The following is a 27,856-nucleotide window of genomic DNA, read 5'->3' on the forward strand; positions in this document are numbered from 1 at the left end:
AAAAGAGAACATATTTACAGAGTGCAAGAAAACAAGATAATTGACTTAAAATATTGCTGTTAGTATCCAGAAATACGTCTAGCAACAGCTTATGTTAATTTTTGCGAACACCACAACCACAGTGGTTTGAAAAGTCAGAATATGATTAAGTCTGAGATACAGAAGCGCTTTCACACTTCATATCTTACCGATCTATCTTTGCTTAGATTATCCCTGTCTGACTCAAATTGCAATTTATATATCCAGCCATTAAACTTCATCAGTCAACAGTTCCAGTTTCCTGGATTGCATTGACCAGATTTCAGGTCAAGATTGATCACATTCTATAGACTCCACCTGAATCAATCTAACTGCCAACACACCAATGTTAAAATAGATTTATGTTCTAAGGAACACCCATATTTTGCTTCAAAGACAGGTGTAACAACTTTCAGTGTGTCTCTATCACATCAATCTGCAGAAGTAACAAAGTTATAAGTTATGGGCCAGTGTAGCTGCTACATTCTCTAGTGTTAGTTGCACATCTCCAAAACTAGGATGAATTATTGGTCACAGTTCCTCATCTACATTGTGACTACTCAAAATCATGCTGCCTTTTCATTGGAATCAGATCTGGTACATAACATTCATGATAAAAAAAACTTGATGTTTTTGTGATAGAATTGTCATAAGATTGAATTAATTCTAACAAATGAATTACTTTCAATGCCTCCGAAATATATTTGCAACATACTTCCTACGATAACGGAAAAGGTTTGTTCGTGTTACTGTAGGCAACATTTTAAAGACTCTGTGAGGGCACTTTCTATTAGACATGATGTTGAACAAATAAGTAAATGAGCAGAACAATGATTTTATAAGAGAAATCATAAATAAATTGGTATCAAATCATTGACTCCAATGTAAAGGCAGCAAGGATTACCGGGATTGCTTGATGAAGACAGGACTGTCGTAGTGTGATAGCTGCTACTTGTTTTATTTTGGTTTGGTATGGTGCCAACAGTTGTTTCAATAACATGTGATGTGGTTGAATCAATTATAATGGAAGCAATAGTGTTGTGTGTAGTAATAGTTGTGTCTGATATTGTACCAGTGATCGATTCAGTAGCTGGACTTGGAGTAGCTGTATTCGATGAGCTGCCAATGGTAGATTCAGTATCTTGACCGAACGTAGTAGCTGGGACAGATGTACTACTAGGGGTAGTTTCAGTTGCTTGACCCAAAGTTGGAAACAGTTGAGATGCATTGCCTGTGGTAGATTCAGTAGCTTGACCGAACGTAGTGACTGAATTAGTTGTAGTACCAATGGTAGTTTCGATTGCATGACCTGAAGTTGGAAACAGATGAGATGCACTGCCTGTGGTGGATTCAGTAGCTTGGACAGAGGTATTATCTAGATTCGTTGTAGTATCAAGATCAGTTGTAGATTCACCAGTTTCAATTGAACCAGTTGCTGAGTCTGATGTAATACCAGCGACAGATTTTGTAGCCTGATCTGCAGTAGTAACTGGATGTGTTCTACTACCATTTGTAGATTCAGTAGCTTGACCAGAGGTAGTAACTGAATTTGTGGTAGTATCAATCGCAGATTTGGTAGCTTCACCAGAAGTAGTAGCTGGGTTTGATGTAATACCAGCGATAAATCGAACATTATGATCTGACGTCGTACCTGGATTTGGTCCAGTACCAGCGGTAGATACAATAATAGGACCTGGAGTAGTAGCAGGGGCTGATTTACTGCTAGTGGCAAATTCAATTGCTTGATCTAAAGTAGTGGAGTGATATATTGTGGCATCAGTGGTAGCTTCAGTAGAGTTACTTGAAGTAGTAGCTGGGGCAGATGAACTACCACTAGATTGAGTAGCTTGACCTGTAGTGGAAACTGAATTTGTGGTACTACCAGTCTCAGATTCAGTAGTTTTACCAGAATTAGTTACATAGTCTGGTGTAATGTCAGTGACAGATTCTGTGGCTTGATCTGAAGTAGTAGCTGAAACCATTGTATTAGCAATAGTAGATTCAGTAGTTTCACCAACATCAGTAGCTGGATTTGATGTAATACCAGCTACAAATCGAGCATGATGATCTGATGTAGTGCTTAGATCAATTTCACTATCAACGGTAGACTCAGTTATTGAACTCGGAGTATTAGCCGGGGCAGATATAATGCCAGTGACAGATTCAGCTGCTTGATCTGCAGTAGTAGCTAGATCTAATCTACTACCAATGGTAGACTCAGTTGCTGGACCTCCCGTTGCAGATTCAGTAGCCTGTCCTGAAGTATTGGTCAGGTCAGATGTAATGCCAGTGGTAGAATCAGTAGCTTCACCGGTAGTAGACGGATAGGATGTGCTACCAATGGCTGATTCAGTTGCTAGACCTGAAGTAGTGGCTAAGTTTGATGTACTACCAATCACAGATTCCGTATCTGATTCAGTATCTTGAACAGAAGTAGAAGCTAGATCCATCGTAATGTCAGTAGCCAATTCTGTAGTTTCACCTGAAGTGCTACCTTGGTTTGATGTAATATCAGCGATTAATCGAGCATGTTGGCCTGATGTAGAAGATGGGTCTGTTGTATTGCCAACGGTGAACTCAGTAATCGAACCTGGAGTACTAGCTCGGGCTGATGTAATACTAGTGACAGATTGAGTTGCTTGATCTGAATTAGTAGCTCGATGCATTTTCGTATTAGAAAGAGACTCGGTAGTTAGACCTGAGGGAGTAACTGTTGTGCTACCGGTGGTAGATTCAGAAGCTTGGCCTGTAGTACGTGGGACGGATGCACTACGTATGTTAGATTCAGTTGCTAGACTTGAAGAGGCAGTTGGCACAGATGTATTACCCATCCTAGATTTGTTAGCATGACCAGATGTAGTAGCTAGATCAGTTGTAGAATCAGTAGTTTGGTCTGAATTAGTAGCCGGTGTAATAACTGTGACAGATGCTGTAGCTTCACCAGAAGTAATAGCTAGATCCAATGTAGTAACAGCAGTTATCCGCACTTCATTAGTTTGACCTAAAGTAGCAACTGGGTTTGATGTGATACCAGCGATATATCTAGCATGTTGATCTGACGTAGTACGTGGATCAATTGTAGTACCAGTAGAGTCAGTTGGACCGGGAGTAGTAGCTGGGTTTGATGTAATGCCAGTGACCGATTCAATTGCTTGACCTGCAGTAGTAGCCCGAGAAGATACATCTCCAGTTGTAGATTCAGCAGCCTGTCTCGAAGTATTAGTTAGGTCGGATGTAATGCCAATGGTAGAATCAGTTGATTTTCCCGAAGTAGTAACTGAATTTGTTATAGTGCCAATGATAAATTCACTAGCTACACTGGTAGTAGCTGGGTGGGATGTGCCCCCAGTGGTAGATTCAGTTGTTTGATCTGCAGTAGTAACTGAATCTGTTGCAGTAACAGTGGCATATTCAGTAGTTTTGCCTGAAGTAGCAACTGGGTCAGATGTAATAATAGTGGTAGATAAAGCCGCTTGGCTGGTTGTAGCTGAGTCTGATATATTACGCGTAGTAGATTCAGTAGCTTGACTAGATGTGGTAGCCAGATCTGTTGTAGTATCAGTGATAGATTGAATAGTTTTACCAGAATTAGTCGTTGAGTCTGATATAATTCCAGTGTCAGATTCAGTAGCTTGACCAGAAGTAGCAGTCAGATCCATGTTAGTATCAGCAGTAGATTCAATACTTTGACCTGAACTAGTAGCTGAATTTGATGTAATACCAGTGATAAATCGAGCATGTTGGCCGGACGTACTATCAAGATTTGTTCTAGTGCCAGCGGTAGACTCTGTAATTGGACCTGAAGTCGTAGCAGGGGCTGATTTAATATCAGTGACAAATTCAGTTGCTTGATCTGAAGTAGTAGCAACAGTAGTAGCTTCAGAAGTTCGACCTGAACTTGTAGCTGACTCTGCTGTAATAGCAGCTGTAGCTTGACCAGAAGTAATAGACATATCCATTGAACTATCAGCAGTTATCAGTACTTCATTAGTTTGACTTAAAGTAGTAACTGGGTTTGCTGTGATGCCAGCGATAAATCTAGCATGTTGATCTGGCGTAGTACGTGGATCAATTGTAGTACCAGTAGACTCAGTCATTGGACCTGGAGTAGTAGCTGGGGCTGACGTAATGCCAATGACAGATTCAGTTGCTTGACCTGCAGTAGTAGCTCCAGCAGATACACCTTCAGTTGTAGATTGAGCAGCCTGCCCCGAAGTATTAGTTAGGTCGGATGTAGTGCCAGTGGTATGATGGGTAGTTTTTCCTGAAGTAGTAACTGAATTCGCTGTGGTACCAACGGTAGAATCAGTAGCTTCACTGGTAGCAACTGGGTCGAATGTGTTCCCAATGGTAGATTCAGTAGTTTTATCTATAGTAGTAACTGGGACAGATGTACTGATAACGGCAGAGTCCGCCACTTGACCGGTTGTAGCTGAGTCTGATGTATTACCAGTGGTAGATTCAGTAGCTTGAGCAGAATTAGTCATTGAGTCTGATGTAATGCCAGTGACATATTCCGTAGCTTGACCAGCAGCAGCAGTTCGATCCATCTTAGTATAAGCAGTAGATTCGATAGTTTGATCTGAGCTAGTAGCTTGATTTGATGTAATACCAGCAATATATCGAGCACGTTGGCCCAACGTAGTACCTAGATTTGTTCTAGCAGTAGACTCGGTAATTGGACCTGAAGTCGTAGCAGGGGCTGATTTAATATCAGTGACGGATTTTATTTCTTGACCTGATGTAGCAGATACATACATTGCAGTAGTTTGACCAGTGGTAGATTTAGCCGCTTGACCTGACGTAGTAGCTGGATCTGTTGTAGTACCGTCGTTAAAGTCAGTAACTGGGCCTGAAGTAGTAGCCGGGGCTGAAGTGTCACCAGTGGTAGTTTCAGTATGTCGACTTAAACTAGTAGCTAGATTTGATGATGAAGTCCTAATGGTTGCAGTGACAATTTCAGTGAAGAGAATTGGTATAGTGTTCGTATAAAGTGTCTGTGATGTTGAATTTGACAGTGCAAAGTTATTTTTTTCCGTCGTTTTCATTGTTATGTAATTAGTAAAAGCCATCACACCATCCGTTGAACTCGATACACCTGACCAAGACATCATTCAACAGCAAATATTAACAACCTTCAACAGCAAATATTAGAAGAACTCCAAACAGTAAAGCCAGTAGAAAAATTAATATTCATCACAATACCCCGATATATAACATATTCATTGTCAATCAGTCGTATAAATTGCCATAATTAGTCTCCCTCACACAGAAAATACAGGTCTACTTATCATATCGACAAAAGAACGCTTCAAATCTATAAGACATCATGTTCTGAAATTTGTGGTGAATGATGCGTAATCTAAATTTATAAAAACAACAAAATTCAACATTCTTACATATCAGAGGCATGTCATCCAGAGAATTGTACTTCCCATTGAGAGAGAGTGCATGTTGTACAAAAATAAAACTAAATGTAAAATATGCAACTCGCTACCGACACTTCAAATTGATTATTTTCTTGGATCAATCAATTTTTATACAAATCTACTGTTATAACTAGGGCTGGACAAATTCGAGTACTTGAGAGATTCTGAATTGAGTTTAAACAGTACCGTATGAATGGAAGAATATAATGGCGTTTCTACATCAGATTCAAGATGATTTGGTATTTCCACGGCCATGCCTATTTCATTGCACTTTGTGACAACGCTGTGGGTCGATCACAGGTATGTCATTACTAGTAACATGAAAAGCTTTGCGCTACTTGTTTCGTATGTTGCAATAAGACCAATTGGGGTTTACAGCCTTCCAAAGTGGAAAATCGTATCAAAACTTCAATTCTCGTTGCAAAATCAACTCTTAGTGCCATGGAGTGTCTCATTTCAGTACTCGAAAAAATGAATTCTCAATACTCGACTCAAATCATTAGAATTATACCCGATTCAGACTCATACTCGAATCATTGTGAACAGCCCTTGTTATAACACTGGATGAGGCTAAGTGACATGCATGTAATCTACCTGGTGCAGTGGTGGTGGCGGTGGTAGTAGTTGATTCCGGGCTTGACTCTGTGGAGGCTGTTGATTCCGTAGGTGACTCAGACGGGGTTGAATCAGAGGGGGTTGACTCAGGAGTAGTTGTCTCAGGAGTAGTTGACTCAGGGGTGGTTGAGTCGGGGGTGTTGGACTCGGCAGTTGTCGATATAGGGGTGGTGAACTCAATTGTGGTTGATTCAGAGGTGGTAATCTCAGCCACAACAATGTTGTCGGTGGTTGTTGAATCAGGCGATGCAGTGATTTCTACTGTGGCACTCGCTGAGGTAGAGGTTGTGGGGGATGCTAGGATACAAATTATGCATTCAAAAATACGGAAATCACAAAAAAAATGATAGAATCTTTCTTCATTTTCAAGTCTACTCACTACCAATATTGCTATTCTAACTACAGCACAAATTAATCAGAATTGCCGCTATTTCAAAATTCTGTACCATATAAACTTTTGAGTATGAATTTCTTGCTAAATTACAACCATGCCATATATTACGCGTGGATTAAACCAGTATTTCAACAGATTCTTGGAGGTACAGAACTTCAATATACAATTGAATAGTATATTGATATTAGAATAAACCCCGAACATTTTCGGCTGACTCTCGTCAGGGGTAAGTCAGCATTTAGTGGAGAATGGAAAAAAAACATTGCATGTCAACAATCGTGTTGCCAAATATGACGTCTTGGCATGCAGATTCAAATCATCCGGCTAAAAAGATTACTTTATTTTCGGGTTAATATCAATATGAATATACGATCAAATAGTATAGTAAACCCAGTAGCGATGCAGATAACAAGGCCATGAACCAAATTATGATCAGACCAAAATGGCAGATACCATCTGATGGCCTCGTAAAATTGTTTAATTGGCAGTACGGACCTTTTGTAACCAAAATTCTAGTTCATGGTATAACTTGACGTAACATAATTACTCACTCTCGATTTATATGCTGCATATGTGAAAAGGATCTACACAAAACATGCTTACCTACGTGTGAATTTAATATCACCATTGAATATGAATTGCTAGAGAATTTATTTTATTTCAAACCTCTCCCTTATTTTTTGGCTGGCTACGCCACTGCACCGGCTACGCTACTGCACTAACATGAGTAACTAGCCGTAACCCGTAACTACAATTATATCAGCATATAATATATTTGTAACATACTCAATATATAGCAACATAACTATCTGTTCTTCTTGTCTTTAAAATTCCACGAGAAATTAAAACTACATGAGTTGTCAAACAGAGCATCAAAAGACGCTAGTTGTAATTTGATATTATGTTCCAAGCAATTCATATTGGAAGGCGTCGAAATATCCTTAGTAGAAAAAGCTAATAGTGATAATCACACTAATTATGGCTAAGATAGCAACCGTGCAGTATTGAGCATTGAGAACGGTGAAATACCTGTCGTGGGAGTTTCAACTGTGGTAGTCGATGTTGTTGTCTCTTCAGTTGTAGTCTGGATGTCCGTTGTTGTTGTTGTTGTGGTGACCGGCCCCGTCGTTGTTGTGGTGGTGTCCAGCGTGGTTGATGCGACAAACACTTTGTAAATAAAAAATTAACAAAATTTCAAAAATAATTTCAATTGCAATTCAATCAATAATTGACCCATCGTTCTTGAACATTGCGGAAAGAAATCGTAAAGAAAGATCCCAAATCTGCTGCGAACTTACTAATATCTTGTTAGAAAATGTGGCGGTGCTGTCATTTACGCTGATTGGCGCATTTGTCACAACAAAACTGAACTAGTGGCAATAACAATGACATATAGAAACGCTTTCAGTGCATTGCATTATTTAATCTTTTCTCTGTTTTTGTTGTGACTATCAGTAATTTACCACGACTGGCATTATTAAAATACCACTGTTGCATCATAATTTGCCAATTTGGTTTTCATTTGAATCTATGTTTGTATGCTCTCTCTTGATAATATGCACAAGGGTTGCTCAAAAATAATTTTTTTTCTGGATTTCGGGGATTCACTTGGCTTTGGCTCGATTAAATCTGTTCGAAAATTTTGGAATTATCAAAAAAATGGATTTTTTTTTCAAATTTCACTCACAACGCCATGAAATCGTTGAGCTGTCTACAAAAACGATGCAAAACAAATTTGAGGCAATTCCTACCTGTGGAAGCAAAAGTGATTTGAGTTTTACATTCATAATTCTGGGATTACCCACTGTAACAACTGTCCCACCAGGGTGCCAATAATCTTCCCACGCAACCCTGCACCTAACCTCATTTACCATGACCTTAATCTTATATCGATAAAGTAGTCTGTGAAGCACATGCTTTGAGAGATCGCCAGTGTAGCGGGTGTGCTCTCGCTTCAACCACAGAGTCGTATACAGACAATTAGATACATCTAACTTTTTTCTTTCTATATTCGTTAATATATTGCAGTATGATTTGATCCTGGTAAATCTACAAGTTTCTGACCACTGCTACTAATATTTGGCTGTTCTGTGTTATTACAGAAAGCTCCTGGGATCTGCGTGTGCGGTCAGGATTGCAAGAGTACTCAGAGCGGTCATTAGTCAGTCGACTAGTGCGTACAACCGGAACTGTAGCTGTAGCATCGACTCCAATCAAGCACTATACCAGCGTGTCTTGCAACAAGTCGTTGCAGCGACCGCTACACCCACCGTCCAGGCTATTTTTGTGAATCTAAAATTTTCAACTGAAATAACTTCATTTCTACTGGTCGGAATAGAGCAAGACTTGGTGAGCATCGTTCTTTTAGACAACTTATCAATTTCATGGGGTTGATAGTAAAACCTGAAAACATTTTTTCAAATTTTTTTCGTAATAAATTCAAATTTTTTCAACTCCTGTGCATTCACATCTACCAGATTTTGTTCAAAAACCCACCGTACTGCAGGGATCTAAAATACAAATGAAAAAAGCAACCCAGACTCATCTACTCACCTGTAACTTGGGCAGCTGTGCTACTCAACAGGCCTTGATTCAGAGAGAAGACCGAAATGACGGTATTTGTGTCGAGCGCAAGGTCAGCAATAACGGCCGACAGAGTGGAGATATCTGAATAAAATTTTTGTTGAGGCTTTGCAACTATACGAGAATGTGGTGAGAATCAGACGAGGTCAAAGTTGGAGTGGCAGTTTACAAGACATAACTAATTCAAGTGCAATAGCATATACAAGGTCTGAATCAAAGTAGCTCAAAGTAAATTTTCCCAAATTTTGAAACCCATTTTGAAATTCGTAGAAAATCAAGTTTCTGTAAGATTTTCATATTTTTCGGCCATGTTTGTGTTTTTTACAATGTTTCAAAGTTAACCATGGCCGAAAGAATATGAAAACTTTCCATAAAGTTAATTTTCTCAAAATGTGTAAAATTAGGGTCACCATATTTTGAGTTACTAAAGTTATGTTGGCGGACGAGAAAACGTGTAATTTGAAAATTTTTACGAAAAATGATCTTGTGTTGACTAAAAAAAGGTCGTTTTTACAACTCGACTCCCGAAATACCCGCTGTACCATAAAGACGTTTATTATTGACCTATTTTTGAGTCAACCAGGCTGTTACTGTCGCCAAAATCCAGATTTTATGGCATTTATTGCGTTTTTTAGTAGTCCCTGTACAAAGGCCTGGCTGTCAAAGCTATAAAGGATGGGGAATTGCCTAAAAAGAAGGACATTTGGGCGTCCTTGAATGACATCTTCGATTTCCTGAAAAAGGACGACAAATCCTCCTAAAGAACGACGTATGGTAACCCTATGTAAAATGGACGGACCGTAGCCACTATAATTACACAGCCACGATATAGGATTAGGACTATTGCCAGAGTTTGTGGACCTCACCAATGGTAGCAGACGGTCCTGTTGGGCTGAATTGTATTTGGTAATCGGCCGGACTCCTCGCGGGTGCGGTCCAGTTGATCTTGGCCCCTCCGTAAGCGATGGAGTCGTCTGTAACTTGCATTGCATCCACTGGAGCATCTGGTCCTGAGGAGTGAGAAATATTAGAACTTAGTATGCACGGACATAGCAGCTACTAATATGATTTAGAGATGTTGTATTCTGCGTACGTTGAAAGGTCAGCATTAGCATCTGGACCAGAGCTGAGCAAAATGATTTGAGTACTTGAATCTGACTCGAGTATTCATTCTAATGATTTGAGTTGAGTACTGAAATTATCTGCTCCTTTCCGCTAATTTATCAATGACAAGTATAGTATGAATAGTATTTTTTACTCTCTAGAAGCAACATACGATACGGGTATTACAAAGCTATGCACCTTAGTGGAAATGAGGTATCTGTGAAATCATGATCAACCCACAGTATGGCCACAAAGTGCAATGAAATAGGTATAGTGAAAAATACCAAATTATCTTTATTATGATATAAAACAGGCATTATATTCTTTGTGGTAGTATAAAAGGTACATATTTCAACTTTCACATCATCACTCAGGCATTCGATTTTGCCCAGCCTTAATCAGCAGATAACGAATAAAGTTCTCACATACAGAATCATTTCACTTTGTAAATTTCAACATAATCGAGGCAAAATAAAGATAAATAAGATACTTACTAGTAAATCTTGACACGGCGTTGCTTCGAGAGCTTTCCACTTCCTTGTAAATGCAGACAGCCTCAAACGTGTAACTGGTCGCGGACTCAAGAGATGTGATTGTGCTCTAAAGACAAACGTGTTATTCATCATTACCTAACATTAATGCACAAAATAACACACATCATCATGGTAAATTATATTAAATGTTACCGCAAATAAAATAACGCGGTAAAAGAGAGCGTAAACACATTCTTCCTAACTCACAAGACAATCAGATATATCACCGCATCTCACCTGGGTTGTTGCTGCATCTGCTACATCGATAAATGATTCCGTGCCGTTTTCTGGTTTGTAGTACACTCGAACACTTGAGCAAGGCTGCGAAATTTGAGTCCAAGACACCTAAAACAAGTTGTGTACAACTGTGTAAGTAAAATTCTATTTCTAATTTAATATGGAAATGCTGATAATCTGTACAAAATTGTCTAACTCTAGTTAAACTCACTGTTATGATGTTGGCAAGTACGTCTGCGTCTGCAATAGCAGGCAACGATGGAGGTTTGACCGTGAAAGTGGTGGTTACATCGAATGTTGACGATATGCTCTCCACACCCTTGTATACAGACTGCATGGAAACTGAAACAAAAAATTTAAAATCTCATAAGATAATCCACAGCAATTCATCTGATTTTCATGACTGATTGAGTGCATTCAGAACAACGATGACATGATTATTCACTAGCACACACGAAAGTACAAGAAAAGGTCATTGCATTTTTGGTCAAAACGCGACAACTACTAAATAATGAATCGCAAATCAGCTAAGAAATCATGGAAATGTGAAATAATCAGCATGTGAAAAGGAGTTTGCCACCGCCAATACTTGAAAAACCGAGAGCTATAAAGACAGGGTAATCGAGATTCAGAACATGAATATTTGATATGCCCTGAATTCATCTGAAATGTCTCACTTGTGTATTCCGTGTCAAAGTTGAGAGAGGTGAAATTGAACGATGTAGTGTCACCCGTCACGTTCTGCTGAGTCACAGCGACTGACGAGTCTTTGAGAGCAATCGAAACCCTGGAAAGGTTGATATTTACAATATATGGATAGTTGATATTCGTAAATTACGAATAACGCTGGACACAATGATTCCGGTGCTGAAATTATATGCATACTAAGAGTAAATTTAGCGATGAGAATTATAGTTTGATACTATTTGCCACTGTGGAAGCCTTGAATAGTACAAACATATGTACAAACATATAGTACAAAGTTGTTAGTGGAAATGACATATACATTGAAGTCGTGAACAAACCACAGCATTGTCACCGAGTGCAAGGAATCAGGTCATGTTCCAACTTTCCATATCATTCATATTGTCAAGAAATCATAAATGAGAGATATTTGAAGACTTGACTCGAAGCCTATCACTCGATTCTAAATCAATCACTTGTGCACACGATTTTGTCTAGCCCTAATTACAAAGTGATCACAGAATAAAATCATAACAAAGCATGAAACCTGATATTGTCAACATAGATTGGTTTCGACCAAGTCACGTAGATGAAGTCATCACCCAAAGAACTTCCTGATACGGCGTTGGCTCTTGGTGGCGTAACAGCTGCAAAACATATTTTCTTTGATGCAAAAGAGCAGATTTGAAGAGGCTTATGATGGCACATAACGTCAATAGACAATTGAATCGTATTTTCATATCGAAATAAACGAGAATATTTTTGGCTGACACTCTCAAGCGGTAATCGTCACCAACTAGTAGAGAATTGAAAAGAAACTAATTCTATTTGTGCGAAAAATTATTGAGACTTCTTTTCGGGAGAAGCCTTGGAGTCAAGCCAAGGTACCGTAGTTTGTGCCAAGAAAAGGAGTATGGATATAATCTATAAATAGTGAGCTTAAACTATCTGTCCGCCTGCCTCATTCGAATAAACATGCTGGTGATGTCATATTTGGTGATACGATTTTTGATGTACAATGTTCGTTTCAATTCCACATTACTCGCTGGCGATTACCCCTGACGAGTGTCAGCTAAAATACCCGGGTTTATTTCAATATCAATATATTATTCAAATGCAATCTCATATGTTTGACATGGCACAGCTCCCAAATGTATTTAACTTTACAGAATAATATTAATAAGGCTGACTTACGAACGCAGGACACATCAGTTCGATCATCTGAGCCAGATCCATCAACATAATATTGCTGGCATGAGCATTCATATGAGCCTCGTACGTTTGCGCAGTCGCTATTGGAGTCGCATACATTCGTTTCACACTCGTTTATGTCTTCACAATGCGTGGAGTTCAACTGCTTGTATCCTGAACGGCAATTTGAGGCATAGTAAATGTGCATTGATGACAGTTGAATTTTAAGTTTACCCGGTTTGCATTGGCACTTGGCGACACCGATGTCCACATAGCACTCGGCGTTGACGCAGTCCAGAGTCAAGTTGGCAGAGCATTGTGTTATTGCAGTGCACGTACCATTGACATTCTCAAATCCAAAGAAGCATGAGCAATCGTACGAAGCTGCAATTGTGAAGAAAGTTGAATAAGAGACTATTTCAGGTTGAGAACTTCAATATACAATTGAATAATATATTCACGTTGAAATATATGCTCGGAAACCTCCCAGGCGAGGTAATGAACGTCGAACTCTACTACCTCCGATATAAACATAAACACAGGCCGTTCTGATTCTTACCCACAGAGTTTGTGCAATTTTGATGGCAAGGTGACGCGAGACATTCATCAATATCTGCACAAGTCACGCCGTCTGTACCGAGGCTATAGCCTGCATCACAGCTACATGTTCTTGACCCTGAAATGATGGGAAAACCATGATTGAGGAAATATCCTACACAAAAGAAGCCATGGCTGCACGGTATAACAAAATAACCTACCGTCTGTGTTGGTGCATAGATGGCCGCAGAGTCCATTTCTGTCTTCACATTCATTGACATCGTCGCAAGAATTCGTGGTGCTGTTGTACTGATATCCATTTCGGCAAATGCAACTGTGATAAAATGCAGAAGATATAGCCAAAGTTGGACGATTAGAAGAAAATGGCGGTATTCTAATTGTAATATAATCTGTGAAATATTTTTGTTACTGTTCATTTTAATTCGGAATATAATTCAATTTCCAAGTTTTCTGCGAATTCAGTAACTCTAACGACAACCCAATTTCTGGTGTTCTTGAAAATGCTACAGGAGAAGTATATAATGCGAAACCAGCCAAGCTTGCTGTACAGACATTTGCCGTTTTTCTTATGAGAAGTGAACTGAAATTTTGTCGCCTTTCTTATTCGAAATTTAATTGAAATTTTGATATATATTGGAATATCTAGGTAGCTTTCATTCTAATTCACGTCAAATCTGAAAAAGTTGAAAATTCAGAATTTAATTAGATTTTCGCGCAATTTTGAATTCAGTGACTAGATTTCTAATCTAATTTGGGAAAAAAACGTGTAGCTATCATGATAATTCTAATCATATTCGGGAAAGCTAAAAATTTTCTAATTGTCCTATTATAGTTGGAGCGTTGCCTGAAAACTTTTCAGATATGAGAAATACTGGAGAAAGCAGATGCATTCATATTGTTATATTACTCACGTATTGAATATATATATGGACCAGTACTCACGTGAAACCCGGTATTTGATTGGTGCACGAACTGTCCCCAGGACAACTATGCGAATTTGTCGCGCATTCGTCAATATCTTCACAAACGGCTGGGTCGGCGGTAGCCTGATATCCGGATATACACGGACAGCTGAAATTAAAATCATGAAATCGATACCAAAATTAAATTATTGAATATAAAGTATCCTAGCTAGAGGTGGGCCAAGTAGTGATCGTTGGTGCTTGAGTAGAAGTCAAAATAACGTCGTAAAGAACAAGTAGAACTACAATGCCACACTTTAATGACTATTTCGGTGGTTCCAGTGCCCCGAAAAGATTCTATAGTATTTTCGGAATTAGTGTGACACTAGCTTTCGATTAAGACTAGTTTTAATAATTTTCAGTGCTCGGGTCGCCAGCTATAGAGATAGTAATACATAGTCAAACGTTCTGATAAGCTTACAACAGTAATTTAAGCAAACCTGTAGCTCCCATAGTTGTTGACACACGATTGCAAGCTCTCACAATTCGCAGTGCTCTCCGTGCATTCGTCGACATCTTCACACGAGCCGCTGACATTTGTGAAGCCCGCTTTGCAATCACATCTGCACAGAAAACAATATTCTATATGCAGTTTCAGCTGTGAGATACATCAAATTTAGGGCTGTGCACAATAATTCATGTATATAAGTCGAGTCATTTGCAATTCACCACCAAGTCAAGTCAGCTAGTAGACAGCCGAGTCCAATTTTCAGTTCAATCCGTTTCAACCCACTTTTATCAACTCTGCCCGAGTGATATAGAATGTCGCGCATTCATAATATCATATTTCCTCAGTCAGTTAACAGTTTCTTAACAGTTTCTTAACAGTTCCTTAACAGTTTCTCGCCCTATTTTTCAAGCATCAGGACTGATAGACCAAATACCAATGATTTGACAACTTTACTATTCTTCGAAGTTACAATGTAATGTCGGTCTAGTCCGTCCTAGTCTCGAGTTATATGACTTGGTTTGACTCAATGAAACAATGACGCGAGCACAAGTCGAGTCAATACAAAAATTGACTCAAGCCAAGTCGAGTCACCATAGAATCGCGACTCGGGTCGGCAATGCTAAATACATCGAACAGTATGAGAGAGTTTAACTTACTGGAATGATCCTTGCAGATTTGCACAAGATTGAGTGGTCGCATTACACGGGTCGGTATCGCATTCATTGATATCGACGCATCCAATACTGGCATTGCCGCTGTAACCAGTCTTACATTCGCACCTGTGAGAGATAGGTACTCACTTCAGAATTGATACTTAAATTGAAGAAGTAATGCCATACATTTCCACTCAATTACAAGTATAAGCAGCAAATTCGAAAACATCACAAGCAGTGATATTACAAATAACTGCAAAACATATTCAGTTATCATAACCCAGTAGATATTCCACAGGCATGTTATGATGACTATTTCACTGAAAAAAGTGACGAAAACTTGTATTGCAACCACTTTCTTTTTTTCATAATCAAAAGTGTACAAAAACTCGTTAAGCAGAAGTGGAAGTAACCTAAAAAGATAGTCAATACGGTAAACATTGATATATATAGTTCAGGGTTACATATCAAAGGAATACAAATACATGGTTGAGTAGTTAAAGAGATACTTGGAGGTAGAGTACTTCAATACACAATTGAATAGTATACTCATATTGAAATAAACCTGAATATTTCCGACTGACACTCGTCAGGGGTAATCGTCAGCAACTTGTTGAGAATTAAAACGAACATTGTACATCAAAAATCGTCGACTATGTATATTCAAGTCCATGGAAAATGGCGAAGCCACCAAATGTAACGGCAACCTACGTGTAGCTTCCAATTGAATTTTTACATTCGGTATTTGTTTGAGTTGTGCACGAGTCAGTAGCAACATTGCATTCATTGACGTCATTGCATGTGGTGTTGTCAGTGTCCAGCGTGTATCCAACATTGCACGAACAGATTGCTCCATTTGATTCGCTACTGCACACTTGAGAGCAGGTGTTATTCACGCAGTAGTCTGAAATGTAAAAGGTATAAATTTTTCACCTATTAGCAAACAGCTAGCAGATTGCTATAGCACTAAGCTGCCCATGAAATATGAGCAGAGTTTTCATTTATTGACATTAAAAACGAGAATTTTTTACCTAAAAATTACTTTTGACATTAAATTTCATCGGTTATCCCATGAAATTGCTCTAAATACAAGACATCTGACTCAATTCCAACCCGTCTAAGCGAAGCTATTGGAGTCAAACATTTTGGATTTGCAAAAAATGATATTTATGGCGGGAAATTCTACTCTTAAAGCTTCGCTTCTGCGGGTGGAAATACAGCCAAATTTGCTATGCATCATTTTTAGACAAGGTAACAATTTCATCCATGGGATAGCATTTAAAATTCGTGAAACATTTTTAAAAATATATCTAATTTTTTTCACACTTATTTTTTTACACTGCTACATGTTGGAAGAGAGCCTAATTTGATCTACAACCTAACAATTTTACTAACCAGCCAGCTAAATTCGAGAAAAGATTTTGTGTTTTAAGATAACCTTACAACACAGTGTTTCCGGAACTAGAAATTTCGAATTAGAATTGCCACGTGCCACGAGTATATACGTACCGACAGCATAGCATTGACTCTCGATGAGGGTTTGCCCTTCTGGACAAGATGCATTGGCGCACGTGTATCCCGATAAGGGCGCGACATTGTCAACACAAATACCAGTGGTGCAAGGCGAGGCGTCGCATTCGTTTCTGTCATCTTCGCACTTGACACCGGAATATGCATCGGTGCAGCTGCATCCGTAGATCTGAATATAAACGATAGGTTTGATTTTTTGATTGTCTCGACAGAAGCGACTAGAAATAAGGAGAATGAGAATAAGGCCCGATCCACAAGAGCAGATTCAAACGTAAGTTCAAAAATCATTCAAATATTGGATTCAACCAGCACTTAATATTAAATCTTACACTTTATAGCACCAAAATGACTTAAAACTGTCATCTCCATATCCAAATCTTTACATTATGTCTGAAAGCCAACTAATGAGTAAGTAAAATGTGTCTATTTAGGCTGTTTCATGCCTAGAAAAAGCTACCTAATGACTAAAAATAAAAACGTGATTACTTTCACAGTACCCCTCACCAACTCATTACCAAAAGACAATCAAGTTTCGTAGTTTCTTGATGATTTATTTCAATCTTGCCCTTTCACGGACACAATGTTTAAGAAACGTTGACTTGAACAGTTTGGTATGGTACATATTTCGCAGGCACAAGGAAAACGATACCACTTACACGCCATGCGAATAGTCTGGAGCATGGCTATCTATAGCGCAAATGCATGGCAAACAAAATTAAGGGATATATCGAGCTTAAATCAAGCGATAATCACTGTTGACCAACTCACAAAGTATCAAAGATAACTCGGTTAAATAGCTAACCAAGTCATCACAGTTTTTCGATACACTGATACATTTTACTTAAATATAACACAAATAGATTTCTTACCTCAAACGAATTTGAATCAGCGGCAACCAAAGGCTGTCTGTTGAAACTACAGCTTCCGTTATTACTGCAATCGCAGAGTTTTACAAGAACTCCAAGCTCGGTAGTGAGACCGTCAGCAGTGGCCATGAATATGACGGACAAACTCGTGTTGTCAGTCGGTGTCCATGTGAAGATTCCGGCTGAAATTTAGAATTCATTCAAGTTGCAGTTATGATATGAACACGTAGATGAGGACTAACCAACTATTATATCACAGGTCCAGTTACAATAGCTTGATATTTTATTAGGTCGGTTGTAACTTACATGAAATAATTGACAGTCGCAGGAATGCAATTCGGTATAACTATATACTAAATCCGGTAAATCGATATTACCAATAGAAATAAGCGAAATGCATTTATTGTTCTGTTAGTCAATCCTAGTAGAAAGATTGGCAATATTTATTCCACTTGGTTATGGTATAATATACAAGAAAATATTGAGTCTAAGGTTCGAATTGAACACTGTAAAGGTCCACATTCGGACCGCGCCACCAGTTGAATAGCTCTGACGTGGATGATGAATCATTTTGAACATGAACAACAGCTATACATAACCTGATTCACCATCTTTAACATAACTGTAAGTTTTTATATGAATAATATTAGCGCGGAGGTACAAACTTTCAATATAGAATCGATTAATATGTAATGATATTGAAATAAACGTGAATATTTTCGGCAGCAACTGGTACGGATTTCAATGTGTATCAGCAGTCGTACGATTTATGCAAGTGAAATCATATTTGGTGATACGATTCTTTATACATAATGTTCTCTTGCAATCCCAATTAGCTGCTAGCGATACCCCTAAAAAGTCCTAGCCAAAAATATTCAGGTTTATTTCAATATGAATACACTATTCAATTGAATGATAGCATATTGATTGTGTTCCTAAGGTAGCGTAGCAAGTAGAAACCCTGGCTCAACTGACTTGCAGGATCGATGGTGACATCTGTGCTGTTAGCCACTGTTCCACCCAAGCTGTACGTGATGCCTGACGTGCTGTTTGCCTCAATTGTGAACGTGAATGATTCGCCGACTTGCACTTCAATTTCTGTGATGTTAGTCACCCATGCTGGCGGTCTCGTACCTGAAACAGTGAAGGGGTGAAATTATTTCTTATCTCACGCAGTCTTTGTTACCTTCAACAACAGATATTATAATTTTATGTCTTACAAAAAGTTAATCTATTTGATTGGAGATAAATCTATGCCTAATATGATAATTGTATTTTCCTGCATTTACTATCCTGGAATATAAACACAAGCAATTAATACACTGCTTGTATATTGGTACTGTTGAGTTCAATAATGTGCACCAAGACTTGTCATATTATGCAGATCCACATACAATTATGAAAAAAGTTTTTATCTCTTAAACTAGAGCTAATCAGCAATTTTAACAAACTTTTTTTGGATTAAGCGTTCAAAAAAGCGTAACTATCAATAAATCAACTATTTCTTATCGAAAGCAAACAACTTTTAAAAAAATTCTGGAACAGTTGATCGAAGTAAAACCTATGATAGATGGAAAAATAAGCATTAGTGGGTTATGAATACATTCTTACAATCATTATCACCGATTAATTACATGAAGTAGAACATTTTACTTCTCATCTGTAAAGAATCAGATGTTATAAACATTGCAAGTACAGCCATTGAGAGTCATACTTAATGCGTCCTGCTGAGTGACAACTTGTTGTTCAGTCGCAACGACTTGAGACGCTTGAGCCGAGTCGTTTGTCAACAGGAAGGTACGGAGACACGTCAGGCTGTAGCCGCTTGAGCTCTGCAAGAGAGGAGATTTTAGTCTTCAACTGTCAGAGTATTACTATCTTTCTAGGAAGATTTCGGTGATGTGAAAAATTTCTGACAAATCGAGGTCTGTGATTGGGTATTTTTGATCATGCGTCATTTTCGTCAACAGCTTCATGTTGTCACAGCAGAAAAAATTTCAAAATCACCCGTTTTCCCGTCCGGTAGTGCAGCTTTTAAAACTTTTAAAAAGTGCCCTCTTTTACAATCTCAAAATATGGTAACCCTACTTCTACTGCAGTAGAAAGTTATGACAGAATTCTACTTCTACTTGAGCAGAAAGGAAGGTACCTTTGACCATCTCTGTTCATTATCATTCACAAATTTTTTTTCTATCATTCAGCAGCATTTACTTCCGGTTAGCAGTTTGATGATAAAACAGATTGAGGCAGTTTAAGATGATAATTTACAAAGCCTTACATTACACAACGTTCTCGCTTGGTCCAGCATTGCGTTGGATGACTCGTTCAGAAGTTGCGGAAGGTATATCGGCGTGAAGGTTTGATTGTTATACGTCGTCCAAGACTCTCCTGCGTCGTAGTTAAAGAGACTCTCATTTTCATAAACGATCCCTGTGAAGAAATTTGTTCATCAATGCTAGGCATACTGATATTATATGTTATTATAATACAATACTGTATACTGCGCTCAAAACAATCAGTTGTGACAGTTTCAAGTAATAAACTTCATTCTCACATGACGATCCAAAATCGAATACGCTTTCTTCCAAGACGGTTCCGTCGCTCACAAACTCATTCATTCTCTGCTGGTATTCGCTGACGGCCGGGTCGAAAGAACTGAACTGCAGGCTGTCAAAAGCCAACACATCTCCGGAACGAAGCTCGAAATCGTTGGTAGCGTTGTCGTCGTAAAATCCTGTAGAGATTGCGATTATGCCATGAACATCCAAAAACAAAATGAAAGATTTAGATTTCGGTAAGAAAGAGTGATCAAACTAATCAGCATTACCACTGAAGCGGAAGTGGAAGAATTCCTGTAAGACTCTGGTTAATTTCGAGTAAAGGTAGCGTATTCCAAAACATGTAAAATCTACTTGAAGTGCAAGTAATGAGACGCATGAAAAATATTCAAGTTACTATGGTCTAAGCTCCATATTTTTTTAGCAACTCCGCGACTAATACAATATGAGTAATAACATGACAAACCGGTACAATATTTGAAAATATATTCAGCAGTTACTGCCGTGGCTATTTCATGCGGTTCATATCATGACGGTTTCTATCATAAATCTGTTGCAAACTTGGATCAGAGCTACTTTCCAAAATCCTAAGTGTAAAATGAAGTATTATTTTCGTATAGTAGTGAAAGTTGTCTCAAACTTGAGTAAGCAGTGCAAGTAGATCAAACCTACTTGAGTACTTTGAAAAAGTTAGATCATCGGAAATGTTGAAAGTTTCATAGTCATAACCACTTGAATAATTAGTATAACCCTACTAGCAGTTCTTACTGACCACCTCTTATAAAAAATATTTTTAAGCTGTTTGGTTCATATTACCGTACAATCCTTTTGCCTTTCCAATTTGAGAAGTTGACGATGATACCAGAGGTACCAGTGTCTTCGGAGAGGCCCTGATGTCCAGTTGATAGTCCTGGCCGATCATGAGCAGGACGCCGTCGTTTTTACTTCGGAGTGAAGAGATTACGATGCTTCCAAAAGTTAAGTCTAAAGTATAAGTTGAATTCGGTTGCTATTAGGGCTAAACGCAATGATTCAAGCAGGATTGTAATTAACCTTGGTCATGGGAAATGACTTGACTCAAGGCAATTTGTGTATTGACTAAATTTGCACAAGTCACATGACTCGAGACTCGGACGGCCCAGACAGGCATTTTATGATTCTGAAGAATAGTATGTTACCACACTATTGGTATTTCGTCTATCAGTACTGGTGTTTGTAAATTAGGACCAGAAACTTTTGAAAGTGGAAAATTTACTATATTATCAATGCGGGGCATTCGATATCATCCGGAGCTGTAAAAAAATGAGTCGCACACAGGGTTTCAACTCAAAACTGAACATTCAACCAGCTGACTCGGACTGGAACGTTTGAACCCTGACTTGAACTCGGACTTGACTCGGTGAATTGAAAATGACTCAACTTAACCCGAGTCAAAACTATATAAGTAGCATTGACGTCTGACTCGGGACCTTGTGACTTGGTTACAACCAAGGATTTGAGTACTGAAATCCCAGTAAAGTAAGCTATCAAGCAAATCAGTCAATTGGTAGTTATGTACCAGAAATGAAACGGATTACCTCTTTGTGACAGCAACGTTGCGTTCTCAATTCGGCTTCCGTTAACCAAGATGGTCATGTTTCTGATATCGGCATCACTCTGTCCGTACGCATGTTGTATCTCAACCGTGGTTGGGCTGCCTAAAACAGATCGAACAGAATGATCAAAACAACTCCATAACTACGCTAAACAACAAGGGTAGTTGGCGCAGTGGTTATATCCACTATCATGGCACTTGAGGTACCTGGTTCGATTCTTGGCAGGAGACCATTTTGAGGCATCAGAGGTTCACATTTACATATATAGAGCAGCCGTTCAGAGTTTATATGCTAAGAAAACGATGTGTTATTGTGCTCGGTAATGATAGAAAAAAAACTAAAAGGATAGATTTTATTTTTAAAAATCAATCATGATTCATGATTTGCGACAAGCCCGAAGTAATAAGACCTAACCAGAATTCTGCCAAAATATTATATTTTTGTATTGATGTTGAAATTAGCCCGAATAGTTTCGGCTGACAATCATCAGGGGTTATTGTCAGCAACTGGTAGCTAATTGGAAAGAACATTGTATATCAACAATCGTATCATAATGAGTTTAAGCGACGTCATATTTGATGAAACGATTGTTGATATGCTTACAATTACCCCTGACGAGTGTCAGCCGAAAAAATATTCGGGATTTATTTCAATATGAATATACTTTTCAACCTAATTTTTTCATCTGAATAAATATATCTATGAAATAAACAATTGCTATTATGTAAGAGAATATACATCGATAGCGATACGTATTTTTGTAGAGTGTCTACTGTCTATATACAATGTAAATACCAGCATATGTAATATGATAAAAGCACGAAACTCACTTGATCCAAAATCACGAATGGCCATTCCTCTCAGTACAGACCCTCGAATAAGATTATTATCGACATCCGTGGATTGAACGAGTCTTCCCTAAAATAAATGAATGCCAGTCACATGCATGACCGAAGAAGGTATAAAACCAGCACAAAAATCAGCAAGCATAAATGTATGGATAATGACAATACTTGGATCGATATGGAGTCGGTCTTTATCAGATGGTATTCTCCAACCGCCGAGAACGAGTAACTGTTGCCGTCCCATGTTTGGAAAGTAGGATCCCCAATTGTAGCTAAAAAAGTGAAAGGTTTTTTGTTACTGACATCATCTGTATATCAATAATTCTAAAAATCACGATCGTCACTACTTAGTATTTCAAAGTTTATGATTCATATCTCATGACTAGGGCGATTTTTTTGACCTACTAACGGAAGATTTTGCTCTAAAAAATCAAAATTTTCGCACATAGTGTTAAAATTGTACTACTAATCTTCATTTTTGGTTGGAACTGTATGTCCTTACGCAATAATTTGGCCGGAAAACATGTTTTTGGCCTAAAAACTGACCAACTAGTATTTTAACGAAATCTGGTCCTATGAAGAATTCCAGTAGTTACATCACATATTATAGTAGAAATAATTTAAATTTGTTGTAGTACAACGAAAGATCTACATCACAATTATTCATCATGCACTTCTTCATGAAAGAACCATGCAATGCCCACGCAGCCTTGCTTCAGTTAGCATATTGCGGTGACCAATGACCATAACACTATGTAAACCTATTTGTTTCATTTGACCGTTCATGATTCACAGGGAGCAGACAATGGACCTTCTTCAAAGGTAGGCCTATAAACTAGGCTACAAGCTGTAAAATGTCAAATGAAAAGTTCAACGACAGTGCAAAATCTACAATACAAACAAAATGCAGAGGTCAAATTTTTTTTGAATGTTTAAACAATTTTGACCTAACACTACAATTTTGACAAAATTTGACATGTAAAAAAACCACCCTACTCATGACAGATGGTGAAATCGACAAAAATGTAGTAATTGAAGGTTTGAAGCTATGCAGCGTATACATGATAATGAGAAAACAACATTACAATGTTGTAAAATAAACTTACAACAGACAATAACCACTGTTACAGAGATGGTGGTGATAGTTCCTCTGAGTATTTGGGTGAATCCAAAGGAGAACCCCGATTGGTATCCGAGTGACGTTGTGGACGGTCTTTTCTCTTTGTACAAGTCACAAAGCTCTCGCGTTTGGCAACAGATATCGCGAACCTTGACATCCTCGTCTAGAAAGAGTAGAGATTGCGTTATCAGCATAGTCTAGCACGGAAAGATGCCAAGGCTGTGATTGGCATAGTTTCCAGTTTAAATGCTGTGAACATGTTAGGAAATGAAGGTATTTGCAATTGAAGATACAGCACCATTCATTCCGTTTAAGCGGAGAAGGTCCAGATACTGGTAAGGAAATGTTAGGATCCTATCATTTCAAAAGCAAGGTGAAACCTACTCTGATGTTCATTTCTATGCAAGAAAAAGAACAGCACAATGCCGATAAAATCAATTCAGGAACATTGGTCCGTGTCATAATTGAGTCGAAGGTAGCCAAAGTACCTTGCATTGTTACTCAATTATATGTAGAAGGAAAATGTGATAGGAGTGGGCACATTGATTGATGTGCAAAGGGCCAAACAATGCAAAGATCAAGCATTGATACGAGATAATATTTCAATTAGTAACGTGTCTCGATAGCCCCATTATCTATTCCTTAGCCGCTGAAAAGCATTGTGCGCAGATCATGATTAAAAATGAAATGAAACTATCGATTTTTTATTAATAATGATATTGTTATATTTGTATTTCGTTAATACAACATTAATTGTTTTGTGTTAGCTATGCCCGTCGCCTATGTTAGAGAGAAAAGCGTTGTAATGATGTTAAGTTTGAAAAACGTGATTGCTAAACGACAGGCCAATTTCTCTCTATGGTACATTCTTGCGGCCGCCGGCCACTGACTTATCACACACTTTCACAATACTATTTTCATACTATAACAAGTTTTGGTGTAGCAGCACATCACACAGACTACTGGATAAAGTATGGTGAAGAATAATATTAAATTTAACTCCACTTACCAATGAAACTTTGCGCGGTCAATGCGCTCGAAAAGACATCGGTGTGGTATCTTACAAGCTGACCACCGGAAAGGAAATCGATGTTGTTGAAGCCGTTTTCAAGCAGAGTCTAAATGTAATTAGAAATTCCAATATGAACATAATGTCATCAAAATTAGAGTCAAACCGGTATCGGTATCGGTCGTTAGAGGTAAAAAATAATTGGCAATATTTTTGATGGCACAAAATGGTAGTAGGCATTAAGAGAACTATAATCTGGGACTCCTGGCTGAAAATATTGATGTATTTCTAATTGCTTACAGAAGTCCAGATGCAGCCTTTCTAGTTTATTTCAGGCCCAAGCATAGCAATGGACAAAGGGGTGTTCAAAAATGACCTTTCTTCTCAAATTGTACTGGCTACTTGATAAAATTGTTAGGTTACCTAATCTAAGCCTACACACCAAATTTGGTTCAATTCCAGCGAGTAGCCGCATTGCTACCGGAGAAGAAAATTTCGATTAATTATATAAAAATAGATAAATAAAAAATTCAGAATTTTCTTATCACCCCATGAAAGTGTTAGGTTGTCTATAGAAACGATGTTCACCAAATTTGGTTCAATTTCACCCAGTGGAAGCAGAGTTATTGCCATCGAAAAATTTGGATTTGAATAAAACAGTATTTACCTATAATAAATAATTGGCTACCGTAAATACTATTTTATTGATAATCCAAATTTTTCGATGGCAATAACTCCGCTGCCGCTGGTTAGAATTGAACCAAACTTGGTGAAAATCGTTTCTATAGACAGCCTAACACTTTGATGGGGTGAAATTTATACATTTATTTCTTTTTGAATAATAAATAGAAACTTTCTTCTCCTGTAGCAATGCGGCTACTGGCTGGAATTGAACCAAATTTGTTGTCTAGGCTTGAATTAGGTAACCTAACAATTTTATCAGGTAGCCAGTACAATTTCGGAAAAAAAGTCATTTTTGAACATCCCTAATGGACATAAAGCTAATTAGACGAATGTTCTGAAGCTTCAGAAATGCGCCTGAAGCTAGATGCAATATCTTTTTATATCGACCGCATAAATACGATAAAGGCGCTTGGTATCAGATTAATCGAAATTTGCTCAAAAATTTCAGGTTAAGGCTGTAAATTAAACGTACATCGCAGCAAATAGTAACCATACGATAACTTACTCCGTACGGGCCATAACAGCAAATAGCTCCAGACCCATCAGCAGCCGGATACGATTTTTGGAAGCAGTTTCCACCTGAGGTAGGAAAAATTTACGTCAGTTGGAAATTCAGATCCGACAAACCGTTCGATAATATACCGGCAAAATTCACAGCCGCTGACAGCTCCGTGAAATCAAACTCGAATATAAACCCGTAAACGGCGCTCAAGGGGCGAGGATTGTAATCAAAATCAACGGTCAGCAGGTTATAGGTTGGCGGGCAGATCTGGAAAAAGACAAGAATTAAATTTACAAGACAGACTAGACCACAGATTAAAGGAATGTCTCAGCGAAATGGTAATCACTAATCAGTAAGACGATTTTTTTTACCTAAAAAAGGGGTAGATTTTGAGCTTAAAAATCAATATTTTCACATTTTTTTACCTTAAAAATCTTAATTTTGACCAAATATGACCTAACGTATGCAAATTAGGTGTTTTCCCACATCATATTAGAATTTTACTGCTCATCTTCATTTCTGGTTGGAAATGTCTGTCCTTATGAAGTAGTTTGGACTGAAAAAAAACTTATTTTGCTTCAAGAAACTGCCAAATTTTTACATGAAAGAACTTTATTTTAACATTACGCATTATCGTAGAAATAATTTTAAAAAATTTGTAGTACAACAAAAGATACTTTCCCACATTCTCGGGTAAAAATTGTCTGTCCTTACTAAGTAGCTTGCCAAGAACGGAGAAAGAACGTTCAATAGCAGCAGCTGTTTGCTGACAACACTCAAGTTGTGCGTACACTGCCGGTGACAAACCGTGTTGCTTCTTGACATAAGAACCATGTAATGCCCACGCAGTCTTTCTTCAGTTAGGATATTGCAGTACGTTGAGCATAACACCATGTCAACCTATTTGTTTCGTTTGAATGTTTATGATTCACAATGAGCCGACAATGGGCCGTCTACAACGGTAGGCCTATAAACTAGGTTACAAGCTGTAAAATGTCAAATGATAAGTTCACCGACAGTGCAACCATCTACGATACAAACGAAATGCAGGTTGCAAAAAAGTTTTAACTTTGTAAAAAAATTTGACATTTTTTGACCTAATTTTGACTTTTTTGACATGTCAAAAAAATTCGCCCTACTAATCAGCGATATCACTGTTAGGTCATCGAGTCAGCTGGTGATGTTGTACAGTGGGGTTGTTTCAAAATATTTTTTTTTCAGATTCCGGAAATTGATTGATTAAATTGTTAGGTTGCCTGAAAAACGTTGTACACCAAATTTGGCCCGATTCCAACAGGTAGATGTAAACGCACAGTTTCAAATTTTAGAATTTATTATAGAATTTTTTTTTCAAATTATACGGTCAACCCCATGAAATTGCCGAGTTGTCTACAAAGAAGATGCAAAAACCAGATTTAACATATTTCCAAGTTGTTTGAGTTTTTCATTCATAATTCTTGGATTACCCACAGTCCAGGCTATCTTTGCGAATCCAAAATTTTCAACTGCAGCAACTACGCTTCTACCGATTAGGATTGAGCAAAAATTGGTAAGCATCATTCTTTTAGACAACGTAACAATACGATGTGGTTGACGGTAAAATTTTTAATTTTTATTTTCAATAAATTCAAAATATTCAATCCTCGGAATTCGTTTAAAAGAACCTACAGCACCTGAATACAAAATATCTTAGTTGATAAGATAATATTCATTTGTAAGTAGCAAACAAATTCAG

The 27,856-nt window shown here is 38.0% G+C and overlaps 2 protein-coding genes across 47 annotated transcripts in view; both read right to left on the bottom strand.

Annotated features, from left to right (window-relative positions):
• LOC145459018 (uncharacterized) overlaps window positions 1-27,856 on the bottom strand; it is a 96,384-nt gene that overhangs the window by 6,897 nt on the left and 61,631 nt on the right. For 45 of the 46 annotated variants that reach the window (XM_080337565.1, XM_080337562.1, XM_080337557.1 and 42 more), the window contains 31 exons: window positions 26,262-26,388; window positions 26,125-26,198; window positions 24,936-25,044; window positions 23,913-24,089; window positions 22,975-23,078; window positions 22,792-22,879; window positions 21,944-22,063; window positions 21,183-21,350; window positions 20,363-20,542; window positions 20,087-20,238; window positions 19,523-19,640; window positions 18,784-18,942; window positions 17,812-17,990; window positions 16,922-17,111; window positions 16,124-16,316; window positions 15,416-15,538; window positions 14,749-14,871; window positions 14,289-14,417; window positions 13,547-13,659; window positions 13,348-13,464; window positions 13,023-13,172; window positions 12,792-12,962; window positions 12,145-12,244; window positions 11,591-11,700; window positions 11,125-11,255; window positions 10,914-11,021; window positions 10,638-10,743; window positions 9,906-10,049; window positions 9,010-9,123; window positions 7,486-7,623; window positions 6,042-6,359 (listed from right to left, as the gene is read on the bottom strand). In XM_080337565.1, the coding sequence (XP_080193691.1) occupies window positions 6,042-6,359; window positions 7,486-7,623; window positions 9,010-9,123; window positions 9,906-10,049; window positions 10,638-10,743; window positions 10,914-11,021; window positions 11,125-11,255; window positions 11,591-11,700; window positions 12,145-12,244; window positions 12,792-12,962; window positions 13,023-13,172; window positions 13,348-13,464; window positions 13,547-13,659; window positions 14,289-14,417; window positions 14,749-14,871; window positions 15,416-15,538; window positions 16,124-16,316; window positions 16,922-17,111; window positions 17,812-17,990; window positions 18,784-18,942; window positions 19,523-19,640; window positions 20,087-20,238; window positions 20,363-20,542; window positions 21,183-21,350; window positions 21,944-22,063; window positions 22,792-22,879; window positions 22,975-23,078; window positions 23,913-24,089; window positions 24,936-25,044; window positions 26,125-26,198; window positions 26,262-26,388 (4,333 nt within the window). The remainder of the gene's footprint in view (window positions 1-6,041; window positions 6,360-7,485; window positions 7,624-9,009; window positions 9,124-9,905; window positions 10,050-10,637; window positions 10,744-10,913; window positions 11,022-11,124; window positions 11,256-11,590; window positions 11,701-12,144; window positions 12,245-12,791; window positions 12,963-13,022; window positions 13,173-13,347; window positions 13,465-13,546; window positions 13,660-14,288; window positions 14,418-14,748; window positions 14,872-15,415; window positions 15,539-16,123; window positions 16,317-16,921; window positions 17,112-17,811; window positions 17,991-18,783; window positions 18,943-19,522; window positions 19,641-20,086; window positions 20,239-20,362; window positions 20,543-21,182; window positions 21,351-21,943; window positions 22,064-22,791; window positions 22,880-22,974; window positions 23,079-23,912; window positions 24,090-24,935; window positions 25,045-26,124; window positions 26,199-26,261; window positions 26,389-27,856) is intronic. The other variant, XM_080337574.1, reaches the window with a different exon arrangement.
• Window positions 4-6,020, bottom strand: LOC145459021 (uncharacterized). The gene has a single exon (XM_080337594.1). It carries the CDS (start codon window positions 5,130-5,132, stop codon window positions 867-869), a length of 4,266 nt encoding a protein of 1,421 aa, XP_080193720.1. The 5' UTR covers window positions 5,133-6,020; the 3' UTR covers window positions 4-866.

This window comes from Botryllus schlosseri, chromosome 16 (assembly GCF_051294905.1).
Source record: "Botryllus schlosseri isolate E-star chromosome 16, Bs_hap1, whole genome shotgun sequence".
In the NCBI taxonomy this organism is placed as follows: domain Eukaryota; kingdom Metazoa; phylum Chordata; class Ascidiacea; order Stolidobranchia; family Styelidae; genus Botryllus; species Botryllus schlosseri.